We start from the raw sequence: 25,462 nt of genomic DNA on the forward strand, positions 1-25,462 counted from the left end.
AAGCAAACTTTTAAAAAAAAGGTGCTTAGATGCTGTATTAGTATGGGCCCAGTGTTGTGTCCATTTGCTTATAATTATAATACTTGATAAAAAAAAAACTCATGGTGGCTGAAAGTGCTGAGGCGGAGCGATATCTCTGCTACAGCGATAGTTTAAAATGAGTGACGGCAGCGAACGTCATACACCTTCCTTACTTCTCTTGACGATTTCTTCCTTTTCCCCCCTTCTTTCTCTCTTTACCTCCTTGGTGGATGGATAGCTTGCAGCTTAGCTGGGTGCAGCAACTGGCGCCCGAGGAGATTGCTGACCTGGGGTGAATGCCTAAGAAGAGTCAAATTAAGGTTTTATTCCATTACTCACATTGAAACACCAGCAGCGACAGCAGTTCTCAATGTCATCCAGAGGGTAAATGGTACTTAATTGGGGTGGGGGGGACACAAATGTGCACAGCCACATCCCTGTGCAGCACGGCCGTACAAATTTACATATGGAGGGGTTGTTTTTTTACCGTTACTATTAGAATTTTTTGTGATGTGTGCAGCAGCTCTCTATTATGTCATGCAGACAGGCCGGGTCAGCGGTAGCCAGCGAGCAGCAGAGAGAGCACCTCTGGGTGGTTGGATGTGTTTTGTTGAGCACGGTAATTCAGTCTCCCTCGGCTTCAAAGAGACAATGCTTCTGTAACCGTGCAGCCTTTTTCTGTCTAGGCTTTTATCCTTGTGGCCCATATTACTCCATATCTTATATAAGGACAGATTATAGGAAATAAATAAATAACTAAGACAAAACACTCATCCAGACAAAAGGGCTTCAAACAGCCAGCAGTTTGGAGCCAGATATGCAGCTTGTACGCCTATCTTCCTCTGAAGTTGTATCTAACTCAATTTGCTGACTGCTGTGACATTTTTGTGATCATGGAAAAGTGCAGCGGCTGAATTTATTGTCGCCGGGCCTCTGCTTTTTATTTATTTTTATTTTTTTTGATGAATGCGCATCGAGCGCATCCTTTTCCGGCAGCAGGCATTAAAACTTGAATGATCTCATTTATTTTTTTTCCGCTCTCTGAAGCCGACAGACCAAAAATGGCATCTGCACTGAGGACGGCATCGAGGACCCAAAGCTGTTAAAACAGAGGGCTTTGCTTTATGACTGTAGAATGGAGCAAGGTGTGTCGTAAATGTAGGGATCATTTGCTCGTAAAAATAGCATAACCGTTGCATGTACATAAGTGGAAATTTCACACGAGAACAGATGTTACTCATCCAAACTAGAACATTTTCATATATGGCATGGCAATAAAACAGTCCATTATGTTATGTTAAGCTGATCTTCATTTAGAGGACTTCATTTAGAGGCCACTCATACTCATGCACTGTGTCCCCTTTGCAGTCATCCACTCGTAGAGCAAAATGTGTGAGTCACACACAACAAGCTTACCAACTTTAGGTACTGTAGAGCACTAACATGACTGCGTGACACTGACCTCCATCATCTTCATCGAGACTTGATTGTGTAATATCTTTATACTTTCCACAACAACATACATATATGAGCATAGGAACCAAAAATTGGCCTTACCTAATGGTCACATGTCTGATCACCACTTTGATGAGATAGGATATGCAGCCTGTGTGGTTGCTGGCAGACTTTCATACGAGCTTGAATTTACAGGTCTCTGCAATGTGTGAGGAGCAGGTTTAGTGGTCTCAGAGCGCTCTAACTAAACGCTACGACCTTTAGTTGACTGGGAGGTAACCCCAGTGTGACATTAACTACAATTTATGTCTTATAACAGATGGCACAGTAAATTCTTCCATGTCGCTATTCAAGCAAATATCAGAAAAACATTAAAACACTACAATATCTCTAGTGTCGAGCGGCATGGCTCTTCAACCTGCACATGCAAAACAAGCAAATGGATCACTTGAATATGACGGAATTAAAATTATCATAACGCGTCCACGCTGTTTTCGTTGAAGCCTTATGTGCCGCTTTACATGACTGCATTTGTAAAAGAAGCCATGATCACACAGAAAGCTGTCAGTGGCATCACAAAGAGGTTTACAGGTGGAATCCTTTTGACTTAAAAAAGCACTCCAGCCTCCCACCTCTGTACCCAGTTATGACTAGAAAAGAAAAGTTTGACATGCATTAGAAAAGGTGTGGATAAATCATAGCTTATAGACATGTTCAGGGAACGCGTGGGTATTGTGACAAAGGGAAGAAGGTCCCAGTTGTGCTCATTTTACAAAGGGTTCACAGGAAGGTAGAAATGACACGCTCATCAGCGTCCTACACAGCTCCAGCTCCTTGCTCTACTTACTCCGCTGTCTAGTCTGGGTTTTTTTTCTTCCTCTTTCAGGCTTGAAGTAGTGCAGCTGAAGTATCCTGGAAGGAAGGCAGGAAGGACTGGATGAGTTTTCCTAGTTTGCCAAATTTGTCCCTAAATATTCCACAAATCTCACAAATCTGTAGCCAAACGTTCTTTAGTTTGTCGTATATATATCAAACATGTTTGGGCACACTCAGGAATAAAATTTGCACTAATGCTATAGTCACAGTGCGGAAAGTGGTTGGACGTGGTTGCATGACCAAAATTAAATGATAAATTAGATGATGTTTGCAATGTACTTGTGAACTTGCTGCCTTTGATATGGTTTCTTCAAAGAAGTGGAGCAGGTCGACAACTACTCAGAATCAGTTGGGTGCGATTGCAACCGAAAATTGCAAATCTGTTGCAAACTACATACACAATTATGTGTATTAACTCTAATTAAATTAACTCTAACTACTCACATTCACAGAACCGCAGAGATTTGAAACAGAAATTCAAAAAACCTTCCCCAAATAGTGAGATAGACCAGCTACATCTCGTGTCCTCTATCGCAAAGAGAGACAGCAGACGCATCTGTGCAAACTGACACAGACTCAATATTATAAATTCTGTCTGAGAGTGTTGTTGTCACTCTCACTCAGACCATGACTGATTGGAGGTAGGTTACTTTGCACCAGGTGACTGGTGCTTGTGATTGAAAGTGACAAAACGTCAACCTCTGGATGACCAGAAGTTGGTTGAACTATTTGCTGCCGGTCTCTGACAGCAAAAAACCCCCCAAACAAACAAAAAAACACACAAAAAGGTCACTGGGTGACTACAGATTTTTCCTAGAAGCATTTAAGTTACCGTCCTGTTTTTACTATAGTGTGACTGAGCCATAAATAAAGACATAGCTAGTAGCTTTTTATTTTAGCTTACCTAATCTTTATTAAGGTAAGGTGTTTAGCTTAACACAAAGATTTAGAGAAACATCAGCCTCTTAGCCATGGTTTTGTGTTCAGTGCAGTTTAAATGTGGATTTAAGGATTTTTCTGCAGGGCCAGGCTAAGAAACTAAGCTAACTAGCAACTGTTGTTAAATTTATATAGGAAACACAATTAAGCCAGCAGTCATGAGAGTGATATCAGCCTTTGTCATATTCCCTGAAAGGTTAAATTGTAATTTAAAATGTTGTAACATTTCAAAACATAGACAATGTTTTTTTTTTTCATTAAATAGCCGACAGATACAAAGTAACTAGACTAACCCGAGACGAGCAGTAAAACGAGAGACAAGCAGTTGTTGCCAACTGTTGTAGGCGCTACCAAGAGAGTAAGGCCTGACGCTTTCCCCTGGTGTTTTGTGATGTATGCACTTTAGAAAAATTGCATGGTTATGAAATCCTTTTGCCCCCCAAACATGTGCATCTTCACTCACAGACATACATGCCCACATATATATGCATCGAGATATCGCCTAGTTTTACGTTCCACTGGAGCATCTCTAAATGATTTCTGACAAATCTAGCCAGTGGTACAGAGGCATCTTAAAATAAACTGCCCTTTTTCCTCCATCTCCTCCTGACTGCTGCTGAATTCCAATCACATCTCCCTCCCCTTTTTTTTCCTGAGCTCTGTTGCCTGAGGTTGGGCCTGTGACTCATCATAAAGGAAGGAGAGAATTAGATAATGTGGTGGCACACCGAAGACAATGCACACAGCACGCATGGAAAGGAATACTATATGAGAGCAAAGGAATAAGGTCAAGTTCAATCACTGAATGCACACGAGGTGAGCCTGCTGTGAGCACAACCGTATTAAGGAGGGAATAATAGTAGTTGTGTACAAAGACGGCCAGAGTGCAGGTAGGCTTATTCAGTTAGTCAGAAATTAATTAGCTGTTGCATTTTAATATGTGATTTCCTTTTCACCTCCTATAAAGGTTAATAATCCAAGTGTCAAGTAAATAAATTATAGCTATAATTTATTAATATTGTAATAAATTATGAATTCCTTTGCTCGTAATTGCAAGCTAATGATTGTTTGCATGACACAATTAAAAATAAAGTGCAAAGGAAAATATAGGGAAACGTAGGGAGCATCCTCATTGCATCCTAGTCTTTATGAAGACATATCGTTCTCCCAATAGATCATAATGCAAGATGAGCTCATTTCCTATTTCCTTCCAGTAATGCTACACTGTCTCTTCCTGCATCTCCTTCATTATTTGATTGCTGTAAATTGCACAAATTAAATCAGTCAAGGTGGAAAATACAGGATCCATCTCATTTGATTTTGATGGCATGCAGGGCGCAGTGCATATTATTCTGGAGTACACTGTAAATAAACATGGAATACCTTTAATAAGACATGTTACAAGAGAGGTAGGTCAGCATTTCCCAGCTGTCAAAGCAAATCTTCAGCTCGGCGAGCTCTGTTGCTGAAAAATAGAAGCTATTTGCAAGCAGCGCCACAACTGTATCGGAGCGACGAACGTTTGACATTCATCAAACATAAGCTGGATATAAATTAATTCCCAGCTCTGCTCAATGTAAACTTTGTGAACTGCACATTATAGTCTTGTGCATTCTTTTAAAGAGCTTCATACCTTTTTTTTTTTAAACCAGTTCCAAAAATTTTAGCTTGACCTTACCCAGGAATATCTATGCATCTGATCCACAACCCAGCAACTGCAAACACTTAAATCTAATTCTAATCAAATGTAATTCACAGCCCGGACCTGTTAGCTATGAGCTGTCTGCAGTCTGATTGCAGCTGGTGATGTGTTTACAGTCTTACCGTGGTGATTAAGTGCTGGAACGGCTGTTCTCCTCCAGCCGCTGCTAAATTAAAATGGGGACGAGAGATGGGGCCTGTCATCACCAGCTTTAGCACCTCGCACGCAAGAGAGGGAATGTGCCACAGAGTCAGCAGAAACTCACCTGTTATGTTTACAGTAAATTAGTACCATTGCTTTGAAGTTGCTGAAATCAGGAAAATGCACATGATTTCCACAGTAAATTGCCAAACCACCTTCTCCCCATAGCAATTGTCCCATCATATCATATAACAATTACTACTGGAGGCCTGGCAGGTCTGTCAGGCTAACTTAGAGCTGCAATGACAACGGAAAGAAGTTGTCAACATTAAAAAAAACTGCGGCTTTGCCTTGTTTATTTACACTAATATATTAAGAACAGTTTAGATAAAGATGGCAAGCTAAATTATTTTCTCAAAGTTTTCCTCATGGATGAAAAACTACATATTCCAGCAGATTATACTGATTTTTTACTGTGCTTGCCTTCTGAAATTGATGCTCTGCCAATCTGTTTTTGATGTGGTCCCTGAGTGGGCCCTGACAATGGTACTGAGAAATGCATGAATCCTATTTAAAGTACACGAAAAACAACGATTGGACACTTCCACAGAACCCAAGCTGTAATGATCTTTATTCAACTTGATGTACAGCAAGCAACTGTATCCACAGAGAGAGGAAAGCTGCCCTAGAATTTATGATGCTAAGAAAATGGAAAGGTCAGACCAGGCTGTCTGCTCATTTTACTAATCAGCGGTCCCAAACAGCGGTTAGTCTTGAGGAAGCAAAAATGACTCATGGCATTCAGTGTCTTCGCTTTCTTGCAGCTTTCACCCTGACAGAAAATGTGTTAAGCAGATATCTTCATTCATTCCATTTATGTGTTTCTTGTTCCCTTGTTCACAGTGAAAACAGTATTGTTCACCATGTGATGAAATAAAATGAAATAAGATAGAAAGGATTCAACAAAAACAACAGCTTCCTCTACAGACCGGTTTCCTAACGAATGTTTTGCACTCATTCTTTTTGCATCTCTTACACTTTAAGACACAAAAACAACTCAGAAACTTCAGCTCATTATTTGCCTCTATTTTTTGACCCCTGTGTGTGGCTGTGTTACTGATGTCACTTGAAAAGCTGTGTACGTGTAAAAATAAATTTTGGATATCTGAACATTGAACCCACGCCTTTCTGAAACCGCTTTCGTCATCGCCTCCACTCTTCTGTGAAGACGAAATGTTGGTTTAGGGATTTGTTCCCACTTTGACTCTCGTTAGTGATGTCCTACACTAATGTGTGGTAATAGTACCTGGCTCACGTTGAATGATCCACTTTGTCCCAGAGGTGTTCATGGAGTTGGGCTGCTTCCATAGTAACTGCACTATTTCCAATGCTTCAAAGTGGTTCACTAATTCACATAGGTGTGGCCTTACGCCCATTGTTGGCTGTTTAGGCCATCTCAGAAATATCAACCAGTCCGAGAAGTGTTAACAGGACTAAGAACAGGGGCACAACAACAATGAGATTTCCCAAATGGAAAAAATGCTGAACAGACATCTGATTTTCTCCAGCTTGAAGGTACTTGGAAAGCTGTTTCCTTACTATGAAGATGTTTTCGTTTTGAAGCCAGAAATGCTTCTTTTCCCATTAAAACAAAAATAAGAACCAAAGATGTCTAAAAGGCTGTTTCCTGTGAGTGGAAATAAGAAGCTCCACCAATAACTGTCAGTAAAAAGTGTCCCAGAGCTGAAATGCACAAATACAGTGTGTCCACATAGTTCTTACCGTGTAGAGTGGACGCATCCATTAAGAGCATGTCACATAATAAAGGGGGAATCAAAGAATGCACTGCAGCTGTCTACAGTTGCAGTTATATAACTGAAAAGTGACCATACCACCCCACAACATAAATGGGTATATACACACACACACAGGCAATGTGTCACTGATGGTTGCTCTAACAAGCCGTGATAAATGATGTCTTCTCTGACCCCACAGAGAGGTGCGAGAACCAGAAGCTAAAAGCAGGGAAGTGAAAACCAACACGCCTTTTATGACCGCTGCTGGAGCATTGTTACCTTAAAGTTCATGTGTTATATAACGGCTTTGAAAGACTTTGACAGTTGTCCTCAGAGCGATGCCATCCAGAGGACACAGAGGTCCGCTTCTGTTTTTTAAGCTCCCTAATAAAATAATTTGCACTAAGCAGCAGCGTTTCTACTGTATTAACTAGCAGGGCTAGCTTAAACTAGCTATCTAATTGGGTTTGCAGTGCTAGCTATTAGGATTGCTCTGTGAGATCCACCCTATCTGGCTCCCAGTGCATCCAACCAATGTGAAACACGCAACTATGGAGCTGTGAGTTCGACATCGCAGTTTTAGATCTTTCCGAGTTTATCCGATCGTCGTTGATCACTTCCCAACAGCTTTGCTTCTTTTCTAAAACTACTACGAGTTCTGTGAATCTGCCTGCTAGTTCCTATGGTAGAAAATGGTCTTTATACAGATCACACCATGAAAGTGGCCTAAAGTTTGTCATCCAGAGGTTGTCTTCTGTTGCCATATGTGTGTGTAACGTGACTGGAGGAAATAATTGGCTTTAGAGGAGCCACCTGTAAGGAAGAGCTCCTATTTTCAGCAGATGAACCTATTCTGCTCCTCGTCATTTGATATGCTTACCTGACTTTATGTGTGAAGAGGTGTTTTCTTTTTTTTTTCTTCCTTATAGCTGTAATATTTCAGTGTTTTTTAATAATAGATTCCTAATTAGCCTGCTTGAACTGGAAGTGGGGGCGTCTGTCGGTGCTGAAAACAAGGTAACATAGTATGTTTGTTTTTGATTGGCGCCGTTGGGAGTTTCTGTGTTAATGAGACACACGCATCTGCACGTTCCTACTTTGTTTGCAAGTGAGTGAAGGGAATAAGACTACTCAACATCTGCTGTAGAAAACTTCTGCAGCTGCTTCGCAACAAAACGTTTCCCTCGGAAGCCAGATTTTGATTTGGCTGCAGGAGGCATCCGCTGGATATAACCAGGTCTAGAATTTGGTGCTAATCTATGTTTTGACGTTTTTCCCTAATCAGTGTATTTGAACCCACCTCAGACATGCTCAGACAGGTTGAACCCTAACTGATATGATATGGAAAATAATTTGGGTTTGCTTGTGAGTACGACCTATGGAGTTTCATTAGATCAAGTTATAGCTGCAGCTGTCAGGGCAGATAGCGCTGTTGTCCTTGGAGACAGCTTATAAACGCAGGTCCTGGTCTCACTGAATGATAGTAATGTGGTCCCTGCCATCTGTCTCAGGGTCAGTGTTGTTCACAGGAGATGGAAACATGCAAGAGCCAAGCAGTCATGACCCATACACATCACCCTTTTACACAGATACTATCAAATCTAATACTGTCAGAGCTTTGGCTTACGTAAACTCTTTGTCAAAGGATCAACACAGCATCAAGAGTTTTGGTGGTGAGAGGTTCTGGTGCTTTTAATCATTTGATGTGTTCTCTTTAATTGTATAAGTGGAAACTGTCTTTCAGATGACCTTTTCAGATATTGAGGTGGTTGGACTGATCCAAATACCAATAGATGCCATACCAACGCTGGTATATGTATCGGATCAATCCTAGCACAATAGGATTGATAATTTGTTTCTATCCTCTAATTTCAGTATGTATCCCACTGAACTGTGTTAAATAAGTAACTGTTTTGGAAATGAAAACACAGTGCTCTCCCCTCCATAATGTGCCTCTATAGGTTGAAAGTATCGATATCAACAATACTGGCTCCTAAACATGGAACATTTTACCTTGCATTTCCTTTTTAATAGGATTTCCATTGCACAAAGCTAAATAGATTGAAAATTCCATATAGAGGAGTAGTCCAGTAGCTACGCGTAAACAGGCCACAGTCGGTGAACCTTAACTGTGAACCTTCATCTTACAAGCACTCAGTAAAACAGTGCTGAAACCATATAGAAGAGTAATTTGGACCACGCTGAAGAATAATACTGTGAGTCACTCTAATGATTTAAATTTCATATTAGAAACTTTTAGTGATAGAAAGAAAGCAATGCCAAAAATAGTCACAAGCTGTGTAATAGTCTGTTTCATAGTTAGACACTGTTTACACAACCAGACCACCTTCGTCATCTAGTACTGTAATTACAGTATGTGGCTGTGAGGTGAGTCACATCAGATTACGTTTCAGCTGATAAATGAAAACATTGTATTGTTGCCAGTGCACTGATTAATCAGAGGAGGAAATAAAGCAAGCATTCTGTCTTTTTACAAGTTGGGAAGAGTCGTCCATTCAGTCATAGCCATTTGTGAGAAAACAGCACATTAAGCTCTATCTGAATAAATGGATATAGAGCAGGTAGTTTGATATATGGCAGATAGACTCTGCTACGCTCTATATTTCAAAGATAATTAAAGCTAAAACTGATAGGAGACACAAAGGAAAATATAGGCAGTCTTCTCAGGAGTTTAGTCATGTTGGAAATGAATTTAGTGAGCCGGAGATTTCTTACCATCCATAAAAGGTGCAGAAAAAAGAGTGGCGCCTCCTTCGTCTGGCCCTCTTATCCTAGACATGTGTGACTTTCAAAACTAACACAGAGTCCAATGTTGTCATCCCACTTGCATAATATCCACTCGCAGGCTGAAAGCCCAAGGACACTGGACCACAGTTATCATGAAAGGTCATTTAGTGTAGAGGAGCCCAATGCACCCACTCTGCTGCATACATAATTCACAGGAATGAGCTCAGGGGTAAATATATTCTCTTTGTTTGCAGGCTAGCTGTTATATAACTCATTCAAGACTTTTTTTTAAAATGCATGAAAATTATTATTTATTTTTTTTTACTGTTGTTATAAAAATCAGAATCAAATGAGCAAATAGGTAAACATTGGAGCCATACAGCCTTACTCACAGCGTGAAAGGCTTTTAAAGCTCTCAGTTTCCTCCTCGTGGTGTTCCCACTGACAAAGATTATATGACTGAACCCTGCCTTTGGATCATGTTTGATGACTCATATTTGAGGGAAACATATATTTAGCCATTAAATAACCACAGTAAGCATACTTGAAACAGTTCTAATGTTCTAGAAGTTGGAAACAATGTACTCAAAGTGGCACGCCTAAGAAGTGAATAAATGCAATTATGCCTTGAAGAAACCGTCATTAAAATCAGAAGCCCGGTAAATTGTATCAAGGCTGTGACGCTCAGTAGGAAACAACACAAATGCTAATTTAATGTGTCCGTGTGTTTCATATTGATTAGTCACAAATTATTCAGTGATTCTCGTCGCTAACGAAGACTCGTCTCTTGGCTGTGTACCTGTGAGCAGTCACCCGGAGTGAGCGTGCGAATGCAGAATGACACCAAGGGTTCCTCGCAGCTTCGACTTGAGGTGTGAGTGAGAGGAAAGCCGAACATAACACGAGCGATAGTGGGGAAATGTCTCGAGAAGACAAGAGTGTTCGACCCCTTGAGGTTTTTATGTCCACATTCTATTGGATGTCTAATTTAAATGTCAGAAGATTTGAGTTTTTCTCCCGGTTAGCTGAGGGACACACACACACACAACACTTTCTGCTATTTGTGCGTGATGAACAAAGCTGTGTTGTCACTGAGCGTCTTCATTCCAGGCTGTCAAACAGCTGCATTGCACAGTGACATTGCATCATTTGTCCTCACTATTTGTGTGTGTGCGTCGTCCTCACTCCTGCGACTCTCGCTTGAAAGGTGCCATTAGTCATGAGAGTGTTTGGGTGACTGGCTTTCACGGACCTTGTATTCACAGACAGGAAAATGGCTACATAATACACTTGGAAAGGATTAGTGCATCAGTGGCAGAGCTGTTGTGGCATTTTCTTGTTTGGATACTGCAATTCAGAGCAATTACTTGTCTTTGAACATGACAAAGTAATTTAAGGTTCCCATAGGCTGCGAATGTTGTTGCACTTCCTCTGGTCACCAGTAGAGGCCACTAACAGGAGGATAAATACTACAAATGTTGAGGGTTTTTGCAGTTGTTAGCTTCAGCTATTGTTTTCAGTTTGTGAACTATTAATCTGCTTTGCCATCATGATGTAAGCCCTTTCTAAAAATAAATCTGACAAGATGAATGTCTGATCTCATGATGAATTTTGATGCAGCCTAAAACTATTTATGTAACGCTCCCCTCTGCATCCACCTACCCCCCAGCCTTCCTCTGCGCAGGACTCGGCCTTTCTGATTAAAAGCCTATTCTCCGCTGCTCCCTTGTCACAGGCTTTACTCAATACATCACAGAGAGAGAGACAGAGAGAGACGGGGATAAAGCTCTTTGCATTCCTATTTGCCAACACAGGATTTATTTTAGTGTTTACACTGGATGTTCTCTTAACAAATGCTTCCCACGATGTCATTAAAAAAACTGTTAATCAACAAGAGGCAGTAATTCACGTATCACATTTTAAACGTGTGCTACTAGCGCAGGTCACATAAAAAGTGAAAACAACGCAAAAAAACCTATAGTGTAAATGTATTGGTTTAGCAGTCACTTGCCACAGGGTTAGTTTTTGTGCACTTTTTCATGTGATGTAAAACATGTGGGACTCATGAACAGCAGGAGTCCCTCCATCGGATGACGGGTCCGGTGGCCTAAGTTGACCCTGCTTGCTGGGTCTAAGCACTCTTTTAAAATAAAAGCTATACCCATGAAGTTTGCATTGTAATAGCTTAGTTTTAAGCTTACTTAGAAGTTTACGAAGTTTATACAAAAACAGCCTAAGATTAAACTTAATACTGTTTTAGCATTTCAGCCCAGCTTGGTCGTTCTTTGCCATCTGTGCTTGATGTTACAGTCCATATATCCATATATCCATGTTACAGTCCATAAGGTCCATATGAAGTATTAACTGGAATTAACTGGGAATTTCTGGCATTTTTATACATAGTTCCACATGCTCAGAGGCTCATAAGAAACTTGAAAAACAAAACATTTTAAAGGATTTTTTTTCTTAACTGAAGGAAAATCCTTTGCAGTCTAAATTGCCTGAAGTCTAAAACTCAGAGACATCAAGAAATGCTGTGCTTCCCCTCTTGAGATGCTCTGTCAGGCCCTGCTTGCATGTGTCTGCTGCTTGTTTGTGGGTCTCTTTGTCTTCAGGTTGGTCTTGAGAAACTGAAAATACTTTTCTCTTCCCATTATTCTGGTACATTCTGCGCCTAACAAAACACAGCTCTGCTGTAGTTGTGACTCTCAATTAGCATAATATCGGATTGATTACGCAACATCAATTGAGTGCAACGTTAGGTTGGTCAGTGTTGCTAATCTTGGAAATAAGTCTGTACCTGTATTACTCAGTATATCTGACATAAAGTCTGCGTATGAGCATGTTCAGGTAGCACACAGTGGTTGTCTGATCATTGCTCTGGTTTAGTGATGACTCAACTATAGACCCAGTTTTCAGAAAGGGAGCTGACTTAGTGAAACAGCAGCAAAAGCCTGGTTTATCTTGAACATGTGCATCAGTCCTTTTTTCATTTTAAACTCACTGTTTGCAACCTGTACATGATGAACAAAGCATGGAGTGCAGAAGACAGCACCAAGAAAGTGTCATGCAGTTAGTTGTGCTGTTGCATGCTGGAATTTAGTGCTAGCATGCAGCTTAAAATAAATTACAAACAGAATCAAAATTGCTCTTAGGGTGCAGATGCTTTTTATTATATTAGAAGGTGGCAAAGGTACACAGATTCAACTTCTTTACTTTTTCTTTTCTAATAAGTACACGCTCTGAAAAGTACTCTAAGTATAAAAGTAAAAACTTGCTGGATAACTTTTCTACCAGCTAATTTTGTGCAAAATGAACTGAACCTCATTATTAAAATAATAATAAACATCATGTACAGATCCAAAAAATGTCCAGTCTATCAAATGGCACTGAGCAGTCCTTGCGTTTATATAGAACCTCTCTTCTTCCTCTCCTGTCTTTCTAATCTTTCTCCATCTCAGTGAAGTTAGCTACGACCACCAATTATGGACATCTGCACCAAATACTTAATTTCCCACCTCTGATTATATTTACCATGACATATAGCATAGATTTTACAACGATGCGACAATACCGTCTGCCTCTAAAATGTGACACTGTTAAAACGCAAAGTACCTATGCTTCAACCATCAATCCAGCCATCTGTTCCTTTGATTAGTGCACGCTTGCATCACTTTTTGATTGTTTGTAATGTAATGTTCGCCTATTATGCACTAAGAGAGGCTGAAACATCCTGCAGCTTTCACATATAATCATAGATAGATGGATAAAATACAGTGAAAATGTGGGGAGGAAAGCGATGGCATGAGTCAGTTTGTTCCAAGAGGAACTTTTGTTTTGGTATGAAGCCCTTTTTATCCACTATTTCGTGCACTTGGCATCTTATTTGTTACCAGTTATCAACTGTTTCATCAAACTAAGACATAAACAAACCACACTTTGAACTAAAAGAAATTCTTTCTGCTATTTTGTGGGGTAAGATTAGTCCGATATTATCCCCTTTTTCCATTATCTTTCTTTACAGCTCACTCTACTGAGGTATTCACAAGTAGGTGTGCAGATTAAGGATTATTCTGCTGTAGTCTGTCAGGGAGGCATTACAGATCTCAGCCATTCTTCACCCTCTGTTCAGAAACATCATCATGCACTGCCCAACTCAAATCGGTCTAGGATACAGATGGGCCGGGTGGACTTTCATTACCCAAAATATTTCAGGGGAAAAGCATTTCTTGCAAAGATGGAAACCAGCACTGGCCCCAGCATATGCATTCTGCTCTCTGGCAGGACTTTCGCAGTGACAGACAGCCCTGTGGTTGAGTCAGCCATAAAAACTGCTGAGCCATGTGGCTCTTAACAATTCAGTGACAGCCCGTATAAAGACAGTTGAAGTGATTTGTAAGAAAGTGTGATTTTAATGTCTATATAAAACTTCACTGAGTGTCTCGAACTGATGGGAAAAGGGTTGATATATAACAATATTACAACAGTAAAATTCACATTTGAATTCAAGGTAGTCAAATAAAGCTTAGTGATCAGTTTTCACAAAAAAACATGGCCAGATGCAACTCCTGATGGGCCTGGGCCCCTACAACAACCCTTTGTTTAGCCACTAGGCTTCAGCTTTGCAAAGTCTAGTCACTGAATTTGAATGGTCAATTTATTTTGGTGTTGGTACCTTTTAAAGAATTTTAATGAAATTGCATAAAATGCCATCCATGTAGTTCGTGTTGTAGTTTTGGGGGTAAATTTGAGTGTTTCTTTAGCCTTTAAGCACTAATTAGCAGGTCTATACTTCTGTGCTGTGCACCTGTATGCTTTGTGGATGCAGCTTGCTAACCAGATGTGCTAGCCATAGCTAACAGTGCCTCCCTCTGGGTTCCAAAAATCAATTTTGTGGTGTCCAGGCCACTAACACAGAGGCTTTAAAATAAGAAATCCACAATTTAGTGGATTACAATGATGTTACAATGGCTCCTTCATCGTTTTATATACATTATATACGTATCCTGACCATACGTCTATGGTCAGGATAGATTATAATGTATAGAATCTGCAACTTGAGTGGTTTGGAGAGGCACACAACTAATACATGCTACTTTTAAAGATATAAGATGTTAAGTATTAAGTTAATTTGTTGTTGTTGTGGTAAATTTGTATTTTTTTCTACCTTTATACCAAATTAAGCTAGCAGTTTTTCCATCAGGATTTTTGCTGGCTCCACCTTTGTACTTGTATTTACCAAACATAGCAGGTTTATTAGGTCATTAGATTTTCACAGAGGCCTAACACAATTTTTAATTTGTTAAATATGAAACATATTTTTGCAAAAATGATTCAGGGGGTCTTGCCAAAACGTTACGTTTAGTTTCTATGATAATAGTGAATGTGGAGCTGAAATGTTTCTTTCTTCAGTACATTTTGTGACTAGTGTGTCATACCGTTGTTTTTTTGAAAAGCTGTGGGTTTTAAGTCCCGGGACCATAACATGCTATGTGTGTTGTTTCTTGTTACAGTTATAATGTAACAGGACAGCGCGCTCAAGGCCAGCCTTCTGTTTGGCACCAATAGTTATAAATAGTGTCACAATAGGAGCGCCGATCTAGGATCACCAATCAGGTCACATTAATGTGATTTCTTTCTTTTTTTCTTTTTTTTAACACATCAGATGCAGTAACTAGTAAATGTTCCCTATTTGTTAGACAAGAATTTACTCTACACAGTACTTCTATAGGTAGAAAAATGATAATTCACAGTTATATAGTTTTAGTTCGTCTTCTGTGTTTTTAAGAGTTTTTTAAGTTAGTTTTATTTTATTATTTTTTACATTATATTAGTACAGTGATACTTGTCTGTGGGAAGATAAAAGAAGCTTAGAATAGGTATTAGTAAGGGCAAAGACTCTGAATATCTCATCATCCACAGTACATAATATCACCAAAACATTCTGAGAATCTGGAGAAAGCTCGGAGGACGTGGCTAAAGGTCAATACTGGATGCCCGTGTTTTTCAGTCCCTCTGGCAGCACTGTGTTAAAAACAGGAGTGTTTCTGTCATGGAAATCAGTGCATGGGCTCAGGAACACTTCCACAAATCATTGTCTGTGAACACAGTTCGTCGTGCCATCCAGAAACACACATGTTAAAGCTCTATCACACAAAGAAGAAGCCATATATGAACACATATAATGCTGCCTTCATTTAAAACAGACTGAGGCAAAGGTAAAAACTGTTTTTGGATTAAGTAAAATTGTGTCCTTTGGATTAAAGATGAGAGGGACCATCTTGTTTCTTTATTTGAAAGGCCTTCATCTCTGATGGTATGGGGGTACATTAGTACCTGTGATACTAGCAACTTGCACATTGGGAAAAGGAGCATCACCACTGAAAGGCATATATATGTACACGTTTTAGAGCAGCATGTGCTTCCATCCAGACAACATCCAGAAAGGCCTTGGATATTTCATATTTCATTAAGACAATGCTACTACACCACGTACTTCATCCATTACAACAGCATGGCTTTAATAGATGAGTCCAGGTGCTGAACTGACCTGCCTGCAGTCCAAACTTTGACCAACTGAAAACATTTTGGAGCATCTTTAAACAGAAATATGTCCAGAAGAGGTGTTTCTTCAGAACATTATCTCAGAGTAATGACATACTTGAATATAAAATGTCATCACCTTGTCCTGTTAGAAATCCTTAGCATGTTTCGAGTGTATGAATTATTATTATTGTTTTTTTGTTTTTTTTGAGGTTATAATGACCATGACTGCCAAATTCTAATGCATTCACATCTGAGCACTAGTAAATTTGAAGACATCCCCTCAGAGCGTTTGAGAGATATTGCATTCATAAGAATGGGAAAGTGTATTTCCTGCTGCCATTGCTATCTCCTTCATTCACTGAAGCATAAAAACAGATAGCTTGGTTCGGACAATTGTCATGCATAAAAATATTTTCTGGGTGCTGGTAATTCAGCCCCCTTTATTCATTCTTATACAGACACACATTTACTAGAAAATCTATCTTGTGAGATTTTTCCAGTGGGAAAAAAAATCCTGCTTGCTTTTTTTCCAATCTGTGCTACAGTTTTCTGTACAGTGAAGTAAGGCTGCATGTTGGGAGATAGGGGGCAGTAAAAGTAAGGGTGCCACACCAGTCTCTCCAGCATGATAATTGTGTGAGAAATGATACTGGGATTTGAGGAGAGAGCGGAGCGCCAGAGTGTCAGAGTAAAAAAAAAAACCCATAGATTTGGGTCAGCTGTGGCCCGGAGGAGGGGAGCTGTCACACAAGAACAGAGCTGTTAGTTGGCTCCATCTATCTAGGAGGCAGCATGCATGCTGCCATCAGGCATGCACAATACTGAGGAGATTACTGTGTGCATCGCCTCCAGGGCGTCTCCATTACGTTTTGCATTTCATTTGCAGTGCACAGATGCATTTTAAGTTACATTGCTAGTGTCATTTCATTTGTCCCCAGTGGGGTTTTTTTTTTGTTATTATTAATTAATTAATTAATTAATTATTTTTACTAAATGACAGTCTTGCTTACTATATTTTTACACTCACTGATGTCTTCTGTCTTCATCTCTCAGTGACCTCTCTCATATTGCAGATGACATCCAGATACTTTCAGCTTTTACTGATTATGTCTTCTCTGAGTTTACATCATATAATAAAACAGGGTGCTAATTTGCTAAAGGGACAGGCGTGTGCACGCACACACACACACACATTGATGGTAAATGGACTGATTCTTATATAGCGCTTTTCTACTCTCACGGAGTACTCAAAGCGCTCTATACAACATGCCTCACTCACCCAATCATACCCATTCTCACAAGCACTTTATCTACACTTAGTGCTTTCTAACGACATTCATACTCCGATGGATGCATCGGAGAGCAAGTTGGGGTTAGTATCTTGCCCAAGGATACTTGACATGCAGACTGGAGGAGCCAGCGATCGAACCACCGACCTTCCGATCAGTAGGTGACCTGCTCTACCTCCTGAGCTACAGCCACCCTATGGCATACAATCTTATGCCCAGTCAGAGCAAACAAGCACAGAGACAGAGTGACTCATCACCAGATGGCTGAGTGTGAGTGTGGCACATCTCCGCCACCAGGAGCCCTTATGCTTTTACCACCTGGAACAGAATCAAGTGACGTGCCCCTGGAGTCTGGCCACGAGGGATATGCAGCGAGGACCAGGCAAAACAGGGCACATAACAACCCCCATGCCCCACAGTACCTCTAGCCAGCTTCCTCTTCCTCCTCTTCTTCTGCATTACTAGCCTTCTGTCTCTGTTTGTCTTGCTAGCCTTGACAGCTTCCCCATCCTTTTCCCCTTTGTCCTGTCAATCTCAATCTTTTCCTCTGTCATTGTAGCCCCTCCACCCACCACCCAACCCTTCCACCACCCCCCACACACAAACATACACGCACACCTCCTTCCTCAGGTCTTAACTCGGGCTACAGTAACAGGCTCAAATCGGCTTGGCCAGCTCAGGCCTCTTCTTCCTCATTCTCTCTGTGCATCCCTGCTTGTCGAGGTTATATTAAGTAAATAAATTAGCACAGTGCCCCACTCTGCTAATGAGGACAAGGTCACATGACAAGCAGACGCTTAAGTTAAGCAGTTTGAGGGATCGATTCCATTATCTCTTCGGCGCAAGAGTCCATGGAACCCATTGTAGAACGTGCTGGGTATGTACCAACTATTCTCACTAGATTCTCCTTTTTTATCCAAAGGCAATTTCTCTCTCTAATAGTGTCTAAAACAACAAAAACGTAGGTTTGCTTTAAACCGAGGTTTGTTTTGAAGGTAGAAAAAGAAATAATGAGAGAAAGCCACAATGGTAATCATTTATTTTGCTCTGCAAATGGATGCAACGTTGAGAAGGAAAAGTGGAGAAGCCACTTTGTTGTATTCAGACCTTTAATCAAGTAAGTCAAAGAAAGAAGAATGGCGGGGCTTTTTTCTTGTAAGCTTTTTAGTAATTTAATTGCAAATTCCTTAAGTACAAAGGTGAAAACTTAATTTTGCAAGAGTTACGGGTCTTTAAACTAGACCTTTTGCATGATTTGGGAATCAATTCTTCTTTGGCTCTCGGAGGAGGCGGACGCACTTTTTCTCCTCTCCCTTATCTTCCCTGCTTATGTCCTTGTCTAGTCTCGTGTTTTGTTTTTTTTGTATTTTCCCTGGAACACTCTCTCACAGTCTGTTCTCTAAAACCTAAAAGAGGAATTATGGATTGGATCAACTGGTCCCTAAATGCAATTGACACCCCTTTCTCAACGAGAAGTTTGGGCTTGGGTGAGCCTGAGTGCTGAAGATATCTACCTATTCGGAACCATGGTAACAGGGTTCTGGCTGATCGGAGCTGGCTTGGCCCTGACTTATCGAAGAATTAAGAAAGCGGAACCGGCTGTTCAAACCCCCACAAGGCTGCCCGCTGGGATTGGAACGATGGGAGAGGCGTGAGTTTCTCAAAATGGGCTCATTGAGTCAGCAGGGATAAGATCTTGGAGAGGCTATGGCTGCTGTGAATACTCAGAATAAGATCTCTGACTGCAGACTGGATACATCTCGGAAGGGCTAGCCCGGAATAACATCTCTGGGCGCAAAATTGGATGACATCTCGGGGGGCACACTGCCGTGAGTTCTCAGAAATTGGCTCCTTGAGCACAAGAAATGACAACATCACAGAACGCAAGTATGGCGAAGCTCGCGGGTCTCCAACAGGAGATTGAGAGACCAGTGTTGGACTTTAGAACTGCTTTGAAATTCATATGAGCTGTTTGCACTAAAGTAAAAAAAATAACATCACTTATGCGAATAACCTCTCGGCACCAGCTGCAAGGCCGGAGCTGAACAAAACACCCTGATAACGACTGTGTTGAGTCTGTTCCTTCCCATTCCATGCAAGGCCACCTGGGTTGGCTGGAAGACTGTTTACTTAGCCTGGCAGGGTGAAGGACACTGTCTCAGCTGAACTATGGACATGCACACATACATATACTGATACTGATAAGCACTCACTGACGCATCACCCTCCCTACCCCGGATCCAACGCCACCTCCAACGCTTACCTCCCCTCTGATGTGGACATCGGGTCAGTTGGAGGCGCAGTCGAAAGATTGCAGCGGTCCCAGATCAGATGGAACTCTGGAACTGGAACTCTTTCCCATGTTGCTTGTCTGTGTTTATTGTGCTATGGTGTGTTGATATCTGTGCATTCCTGTATTATCCTTTTGTGTTACACATGTCAATGTGTAACACAATTTTTTTTCCTTGCTACCTAGCCTGACCTGTCTCCCCAATGTGATGTTTGTGTATTTTATGTACGGTTGGCAAGGTCTGTCATCTCGGTTGTGGGCAAAAGACCTGCAACTGACAAATAAAGGCTATCTCATCTCTCATCATCTCATTTTCAGTTGGTTTTGCCGGGTTGTCTGGAAAGAAGCGGGGTTTGTGTATTTGTTTGAATAGAAAGCTGCGATTTCATATCCATATTGCAGACTGGAGGTATTTTTTTCCGAAATGGTCACAGTGTCTTTATAGGCCCTCCTGATTTTTTGACACCAGATGGTAGAGTCGTCATTAGGCTGTAGTGACAGGCTTTCTGAAGCCGTGTGTCACTTTACACTCCAGTTTTTCACAGAGGCATCATCCATTTGCAAGTTCATTTCTCTGCTATTGTACGATCGCACAAAATCAGGGCCGTCTGGCTGAATAATTGTAAAGCTTCTGTGCAGCCTCGCCAGCAGATGAGAGCAATATAATGGACATATTGGAGTAAAGGCCTTTTTAATATCATAGTGGTTATAAAATTGAGAAACAGATGATTGTTGCAGGGGTTTTTTTTCCTCGCAGTAGTTATAAAGGAAGAATCGGGTCCATACTTCCCACTGCAGTGAATTCTTTATTCAAAATTTTTTGATTAGACAGACTTTTTTTAAGCAAAAGGAAACTAAGGAAACTTAAAACTACCCCAGAGACTGATTTAAAAACCTATGCAGAGTTAAACTGAACAACAACTCGGGCCTGAATGTGTCAGAACATCACGTCCCAGTATGCTTTGCACAGAGAGTGAGTCTGGAACATCTATTCTTTCATAAAGGAAGCAAAGTGATACGGAAAGAGTGCGTAAACCACATACACAGCACATATATGAAATCAGACGTGAAACGAATCCTTAGAGAAACAGTAAAAACAAATTACTGTCAAAAAACATGAAGCAATCATTTTGACAGTATTTTTTTTTTTGAGCGTATACACAGTAACTGTAGCAAGTCCTTTATATGCATTGTATGTCTAATCAGATTCGCATTTTGTAAGGATTTAAGCATAAAAGTGGCTCCTTTTGAATTTTTTATCCCAGTGAAATATAATGTTCCCTCTCTTTGTATTACTTTCTATTCATACACTATCAATCATAGATAGTGTTTTATTTTTTATTTTTTTCTATGCAGGTATGGTATGCTTTTACTGCACCAGCAGTGTGTTTGGGATCATTGTCATGTTGAAAAATGAACCTGTTGCCAATCTGACAGATCAAAGTCAGATTCTACTTTTCTGTGTTTATAATTCCATAAATTTGGTCAAGACCTCCAACACCACTGGCTGAAAAGCAGTCCTGAACCGTGACAGCGCCTCCACTGTGCTTTACTCAGTAGACGCTTCCCGACACTGTTACTGTTGTTAATCTCTCCTGAACTCTTCCATATACTGACAATGATTCGAACCAAAAAAATTTAACGTTGATTCATAACTCCATAAGACCTGTTTGGTCCAGTTTTTATGTCTTGATGAATGTCTTGATGGACACCGTTCGACTGAGACCATTTCTGATGAGGCTTCAGCAAACATTAGAGGGATGGTCCTGAATTAGGTCTCTCTTTTAATCAAAGGCTGAGGCTGCATCTGTGTGTAACTCTCCTTTAATATTCCACTTCAGAGAACAATTAACCAGGAATGAGGAGGAAATGAAGAAGCATACTTTCAAACATTTTTATTCAGGAATCGCTTACCTCGAACATTTTTGATGCGCACAGCTGACACCTCTTTGGATGTCTTTGAAAAGACACTTTTTACAAAAATGTAACTTTTAATTAATCAGACTGAGATTCATTAAGACAGATTTAAGAGGCAGGTACAATAGAGGAAAGATGTTCACCTTACCTTCACATGTAACATTTGAAATAGTTAAAACAAGCCTGTGCCTAATTTGGCATTAGTCTTTTGCATGCTGCCAGAGCAGTTCAGACTTACCAGGGTGTGAACTCTATAAGACCTGTTGCTCCCCTGTGGTATATGGCATCACACCTTGCATGTTGGAGCCACTGTGACTCAAACCTTCCTGTAAATCCCCTAAACCCTGCCCTACTGTTTCTGAGATGCTCTGAATGAATCATTGTTGCCTTTGCCAAAGTCACAGTTGAAGACTTGTTCACAAGCAGACTGATATATGCCAGACTCTGACATGTGACAAGACAATCCGTATTTATCTATAACCATAATTTATCTGTAGCCATGTTTACATGGACACGAGCAACTAGATTAAAAGACAATTGGAATAAAAATGGTTCGAGCAAACACGTCAATCGAAAGATTCTAAATTTTGCTTGCAGTTGGATCATACCGAGAGTGCATGTAAACACTTCTACTGATGTTCAGGGTGAAATGATCCATCATCCCCCTTTACAGCAGTTAGTTGTAGATGTGGCAGGAGTGAAACAAAGCTGCTCTGTATCCAACACAAACTTTTACTTGAAATCATAAATATGAGAGAGGGGAGAGACTATAATCTGTGGTGTGTTGCACAGTGATGATAAAAGGAGAAATCCAGCAGCATTTGTTTAGATTAGAAATCAACTTCTTCCAGTATTTCCGGGAAGTTAGACGATTCTGCGCCTGTCAGAATGATTTCTGTTCAAATGCTCAATGCATGTAAACGTACGTCATGATCGCATCACTTGTGGACTTGGGTCCATGTGAACAGTGACGTTCTAATCCGAATTTTAATCAGATTGGAGAAATCTTGTGAGCGGTCCTAAAGGGTCACTGGTGTATAAATACCTGCCTTTCGACATGGCTAAAGACACGTGGTACAGCCTAGATGTTTGAAGTGCACTGAACCACACATACTGTGGAGAAACCGTAAGGAAGCCAGCGGTCAAGTTTCCCAGAAATGCATTGTGTAAATCCAAACCTAACTCAGGACAAATTCTCCATCTACCTTCAATCCATTAAGTTAATATCTGCACATACACACAGGTACCTTGGTTAACACCGATCTTGGCAGAGCAAGTGAAATGATCACTCCAGGCCATGCTTCTAATCTTCACCACTGAAACTTTAATCCACTTTGGTCAGAAAAAGTGGATTTGTAAGTCGGGACCTGGTGGCCCACATAGGCTGTCTATACACAGCTCTGAGAGGAAAATGGCACGTGGCCATCAGTGTCGTGGAAACTCTGCAGCAATCTGCTAATGCTAATCAAAACTGTAGACCTTTTCTTTTTCATCCACTCACTTTCTTTGGACTGGAAAATATGAAATACAATGTACAAGTATAAATTATGCTTTTTAGCTGAGAGCAACATAAATTCGTATACTCTGGCAGGCTTTAAATGTATCGGATTTAGATTAAGATGCGGGAAACATGGTGTACACTGTGCGAATGTCAAATCAAAGTTATGCCACATCCAAGAGAAAAACGGCAGAGCTCAACGCACTGTCCAGCAGGGTGAACATGGATTGTGAGAGGAACTGAGAAAGACTCGACTCCTGTGGTTGAATATATAGCTACATGCAGATGCACTCAACATTAGCCCACTCATTACTTCTGTGACATTTGACCGAAAGTTTGCTTCTGTTCCAGAAGAGTGTTGTTGATGAGGATGAGGCTTCACCTGGAATTAATAAACTTTATTTATTCAGATAGATTAACATTAGAGAACTTTATGTTGATATGCAGCATAAAAACAAGAAATCGTTCAGTGACTCAAACAAAGGATCAAGTACTAAAAATGACCAAAACAGATGAAGAAATACACACCGCAGAATCACCACCTGACACAACAAGCATGTATTTGGAGACATGCAAACTCTGCATGGAAAGTCTCCCGCCAGAGGCGACAGTGCTAACCACTGCACTACCGTACCACCCACATAGTATATGTTAAATATATATATCAGTATTTGTATGCAGTGGTGTTTGGATATATTGCTTCTTTCACAGATTGGAAGCTAAAAAATGCAGACTTTCTCAGCTGAATTTTTGGATGCTGATTATTATACGTGAATTAGCCAGAACTGAGTCACATGTTTTCTGTGTACGTGTACAAAGGAGTCACACCTTGAAAGTCATGCATGTTGCAGCTGCATTGTTCTCTGTCAGCTGTGATTAACATTGACCTCTTGTGGAACAGCATGTGCCGTGTGTTTGTATTTGTGTGTGTGTGTTGGTGTGTAGTCAGCTCTGTGTCTGAAAACATTAAGCTGTGATAAATATCCAGCTGTTATGGTTATGTAAGCCACAAAAACTGAAGTTTTAAGCACTAAATGATAAAAATAATAAAAATCTTATGTGTTTGTACATCTGTTCCACACTCTACAAATGCTGTATACCTTTTTGGTTTGGCCTTTGTGCCTTGTAACCAGATCATCACCAGATCAGTGCTGCTGTAGCTCAAAAGCTTCAAGGTTCAGTGTGTTCCTCATACTTTGGTTGTCATTATTTTTATTGCTCCTTTCCTGTTAGCTCCAAGCGGTTTGGCCATTTCACTCTGATCTCTGACATCAGGAAGACATTTTCACTAAGTGAATTGCTCGCTGACCAGCACGTGTGGTACTAACAGCTATTCCACGTTCAGAGACGATTAAATCGCCTTTCTTCCCCATACTGGTGCTCGGTTTGAACTTTCGCAGGTCCTCTTGACCAGTCCTACTTGCCTAAATATATCAAGTTTCTGTTATTTGATTGGCTCGTTTTATATTTGTGTTAACGAGCAGTTTAACAGGTGCATCTAGTAAACTGAACAGTGAGTGTTTGTCATCTGAGAAGCGAGATGAAATGTCAGAGGTTGGAGGTCACATGCTACACCAGCATGTCCAGTCCTTTACGACAGGTGTGATGAATGTAAACCTGCGTGGTCTGCATAACTTGTTTGTTTTGGTCCACAGACCTAACTCAGGTAAAAATCTTGTGAAGTCCACATTACTTCATGTCCTCTGTGTATTTATTTATTTTTTTGTAATATACAAATAAACAGTAGTGGCTTCTCCATTTACTAGCTAGTGATGTAAATGAACTGAGTACATCAGAGGCTGAGATTTGTTTACCTTGTTCTTTCTGATAGAGCTTTGGTGTTAGCTGGCACTTTCCCTCAGGGGCCTCACCGACTCTGAGCGAAACAAAACAGATGTGAACAACAGAGTGGAAAAACATATTAGTAACTTATCATTAAGCTGGTGCACATCTGCAGTTCCATTTTTGGAAGGTGTCGAATTAAGCAACAAGCGCTCGCGTCAACAGCCATTAGGTCAAACACAAACAGACGCCCTGTCTGTTTCTATACAGATCATGGAGCAGATGTCAATACAGCAGCGTCTAGCGTGTTGGACAGCGACTCGGGGAGGGTATGTGTTGTTTCTGGGGAGGTCTGCACTTGTGTGACCTTTGTGGGGAGCTGAAGCCAAAGACGCACTTGTTTATATAGGAAGTTTGCAGGAGATTTGCGCTGATGAATTAGTGGTGGCAGAGCAGTGGTGC

At 40.6% G+C, this 25,462-nt stretch overlaps 1 protein-coding gene across 5 annotated transcripts in view; it reads left to right on the plus strand.

Annotated features, from left to right (window-relative positions):
- Positions 1 to 25,462, plus strand: part of oxr1a (oxidation resistance 1a) — a 170,772-nt gene that overhangs the window by 32,948 nt on the left and 112,362 nt on the right. For 3 of the 5 annotated variants that reach the window (XM_006794776.2, XM_035909522.2, XM_006794779.2), the window contains exon 1: positions 18,362 to 18,390. The exons of the other annotated variants lie outside the window; for them this stretch is intronic. In XM_006794776.2, coding sequence (XP_006794839.2) covers positions 18,365 to 18,390 — 26 coding nt within the window. In that variant the 5' untranslated portion in view covers positions 18,362 to 18,364. Of the gene's footprint in view, positions 1 to 18,361; positions 18,391 to 25,462 lie in introns of those variants that run through there. 5 annotated transcript variants of the gene reach the window in all.

The sequence above is a fragment of the Neolamprologus brichardi genome, chromosome 11 (assembly GCF_056152115.1).
Source record: "Neolamprologus brichardi isolate AB-2024 chromosome 11, ASM5615211v1, whole genome shotgun sequence".
Classification (NCBI taxonomy): domain Eukaryota; kingdom Metazoa; phylum Chordata; class Actinopteri; order Cichliformes; family Cichlidae; genus Neolamprologus; species Neolamprologus brichardi.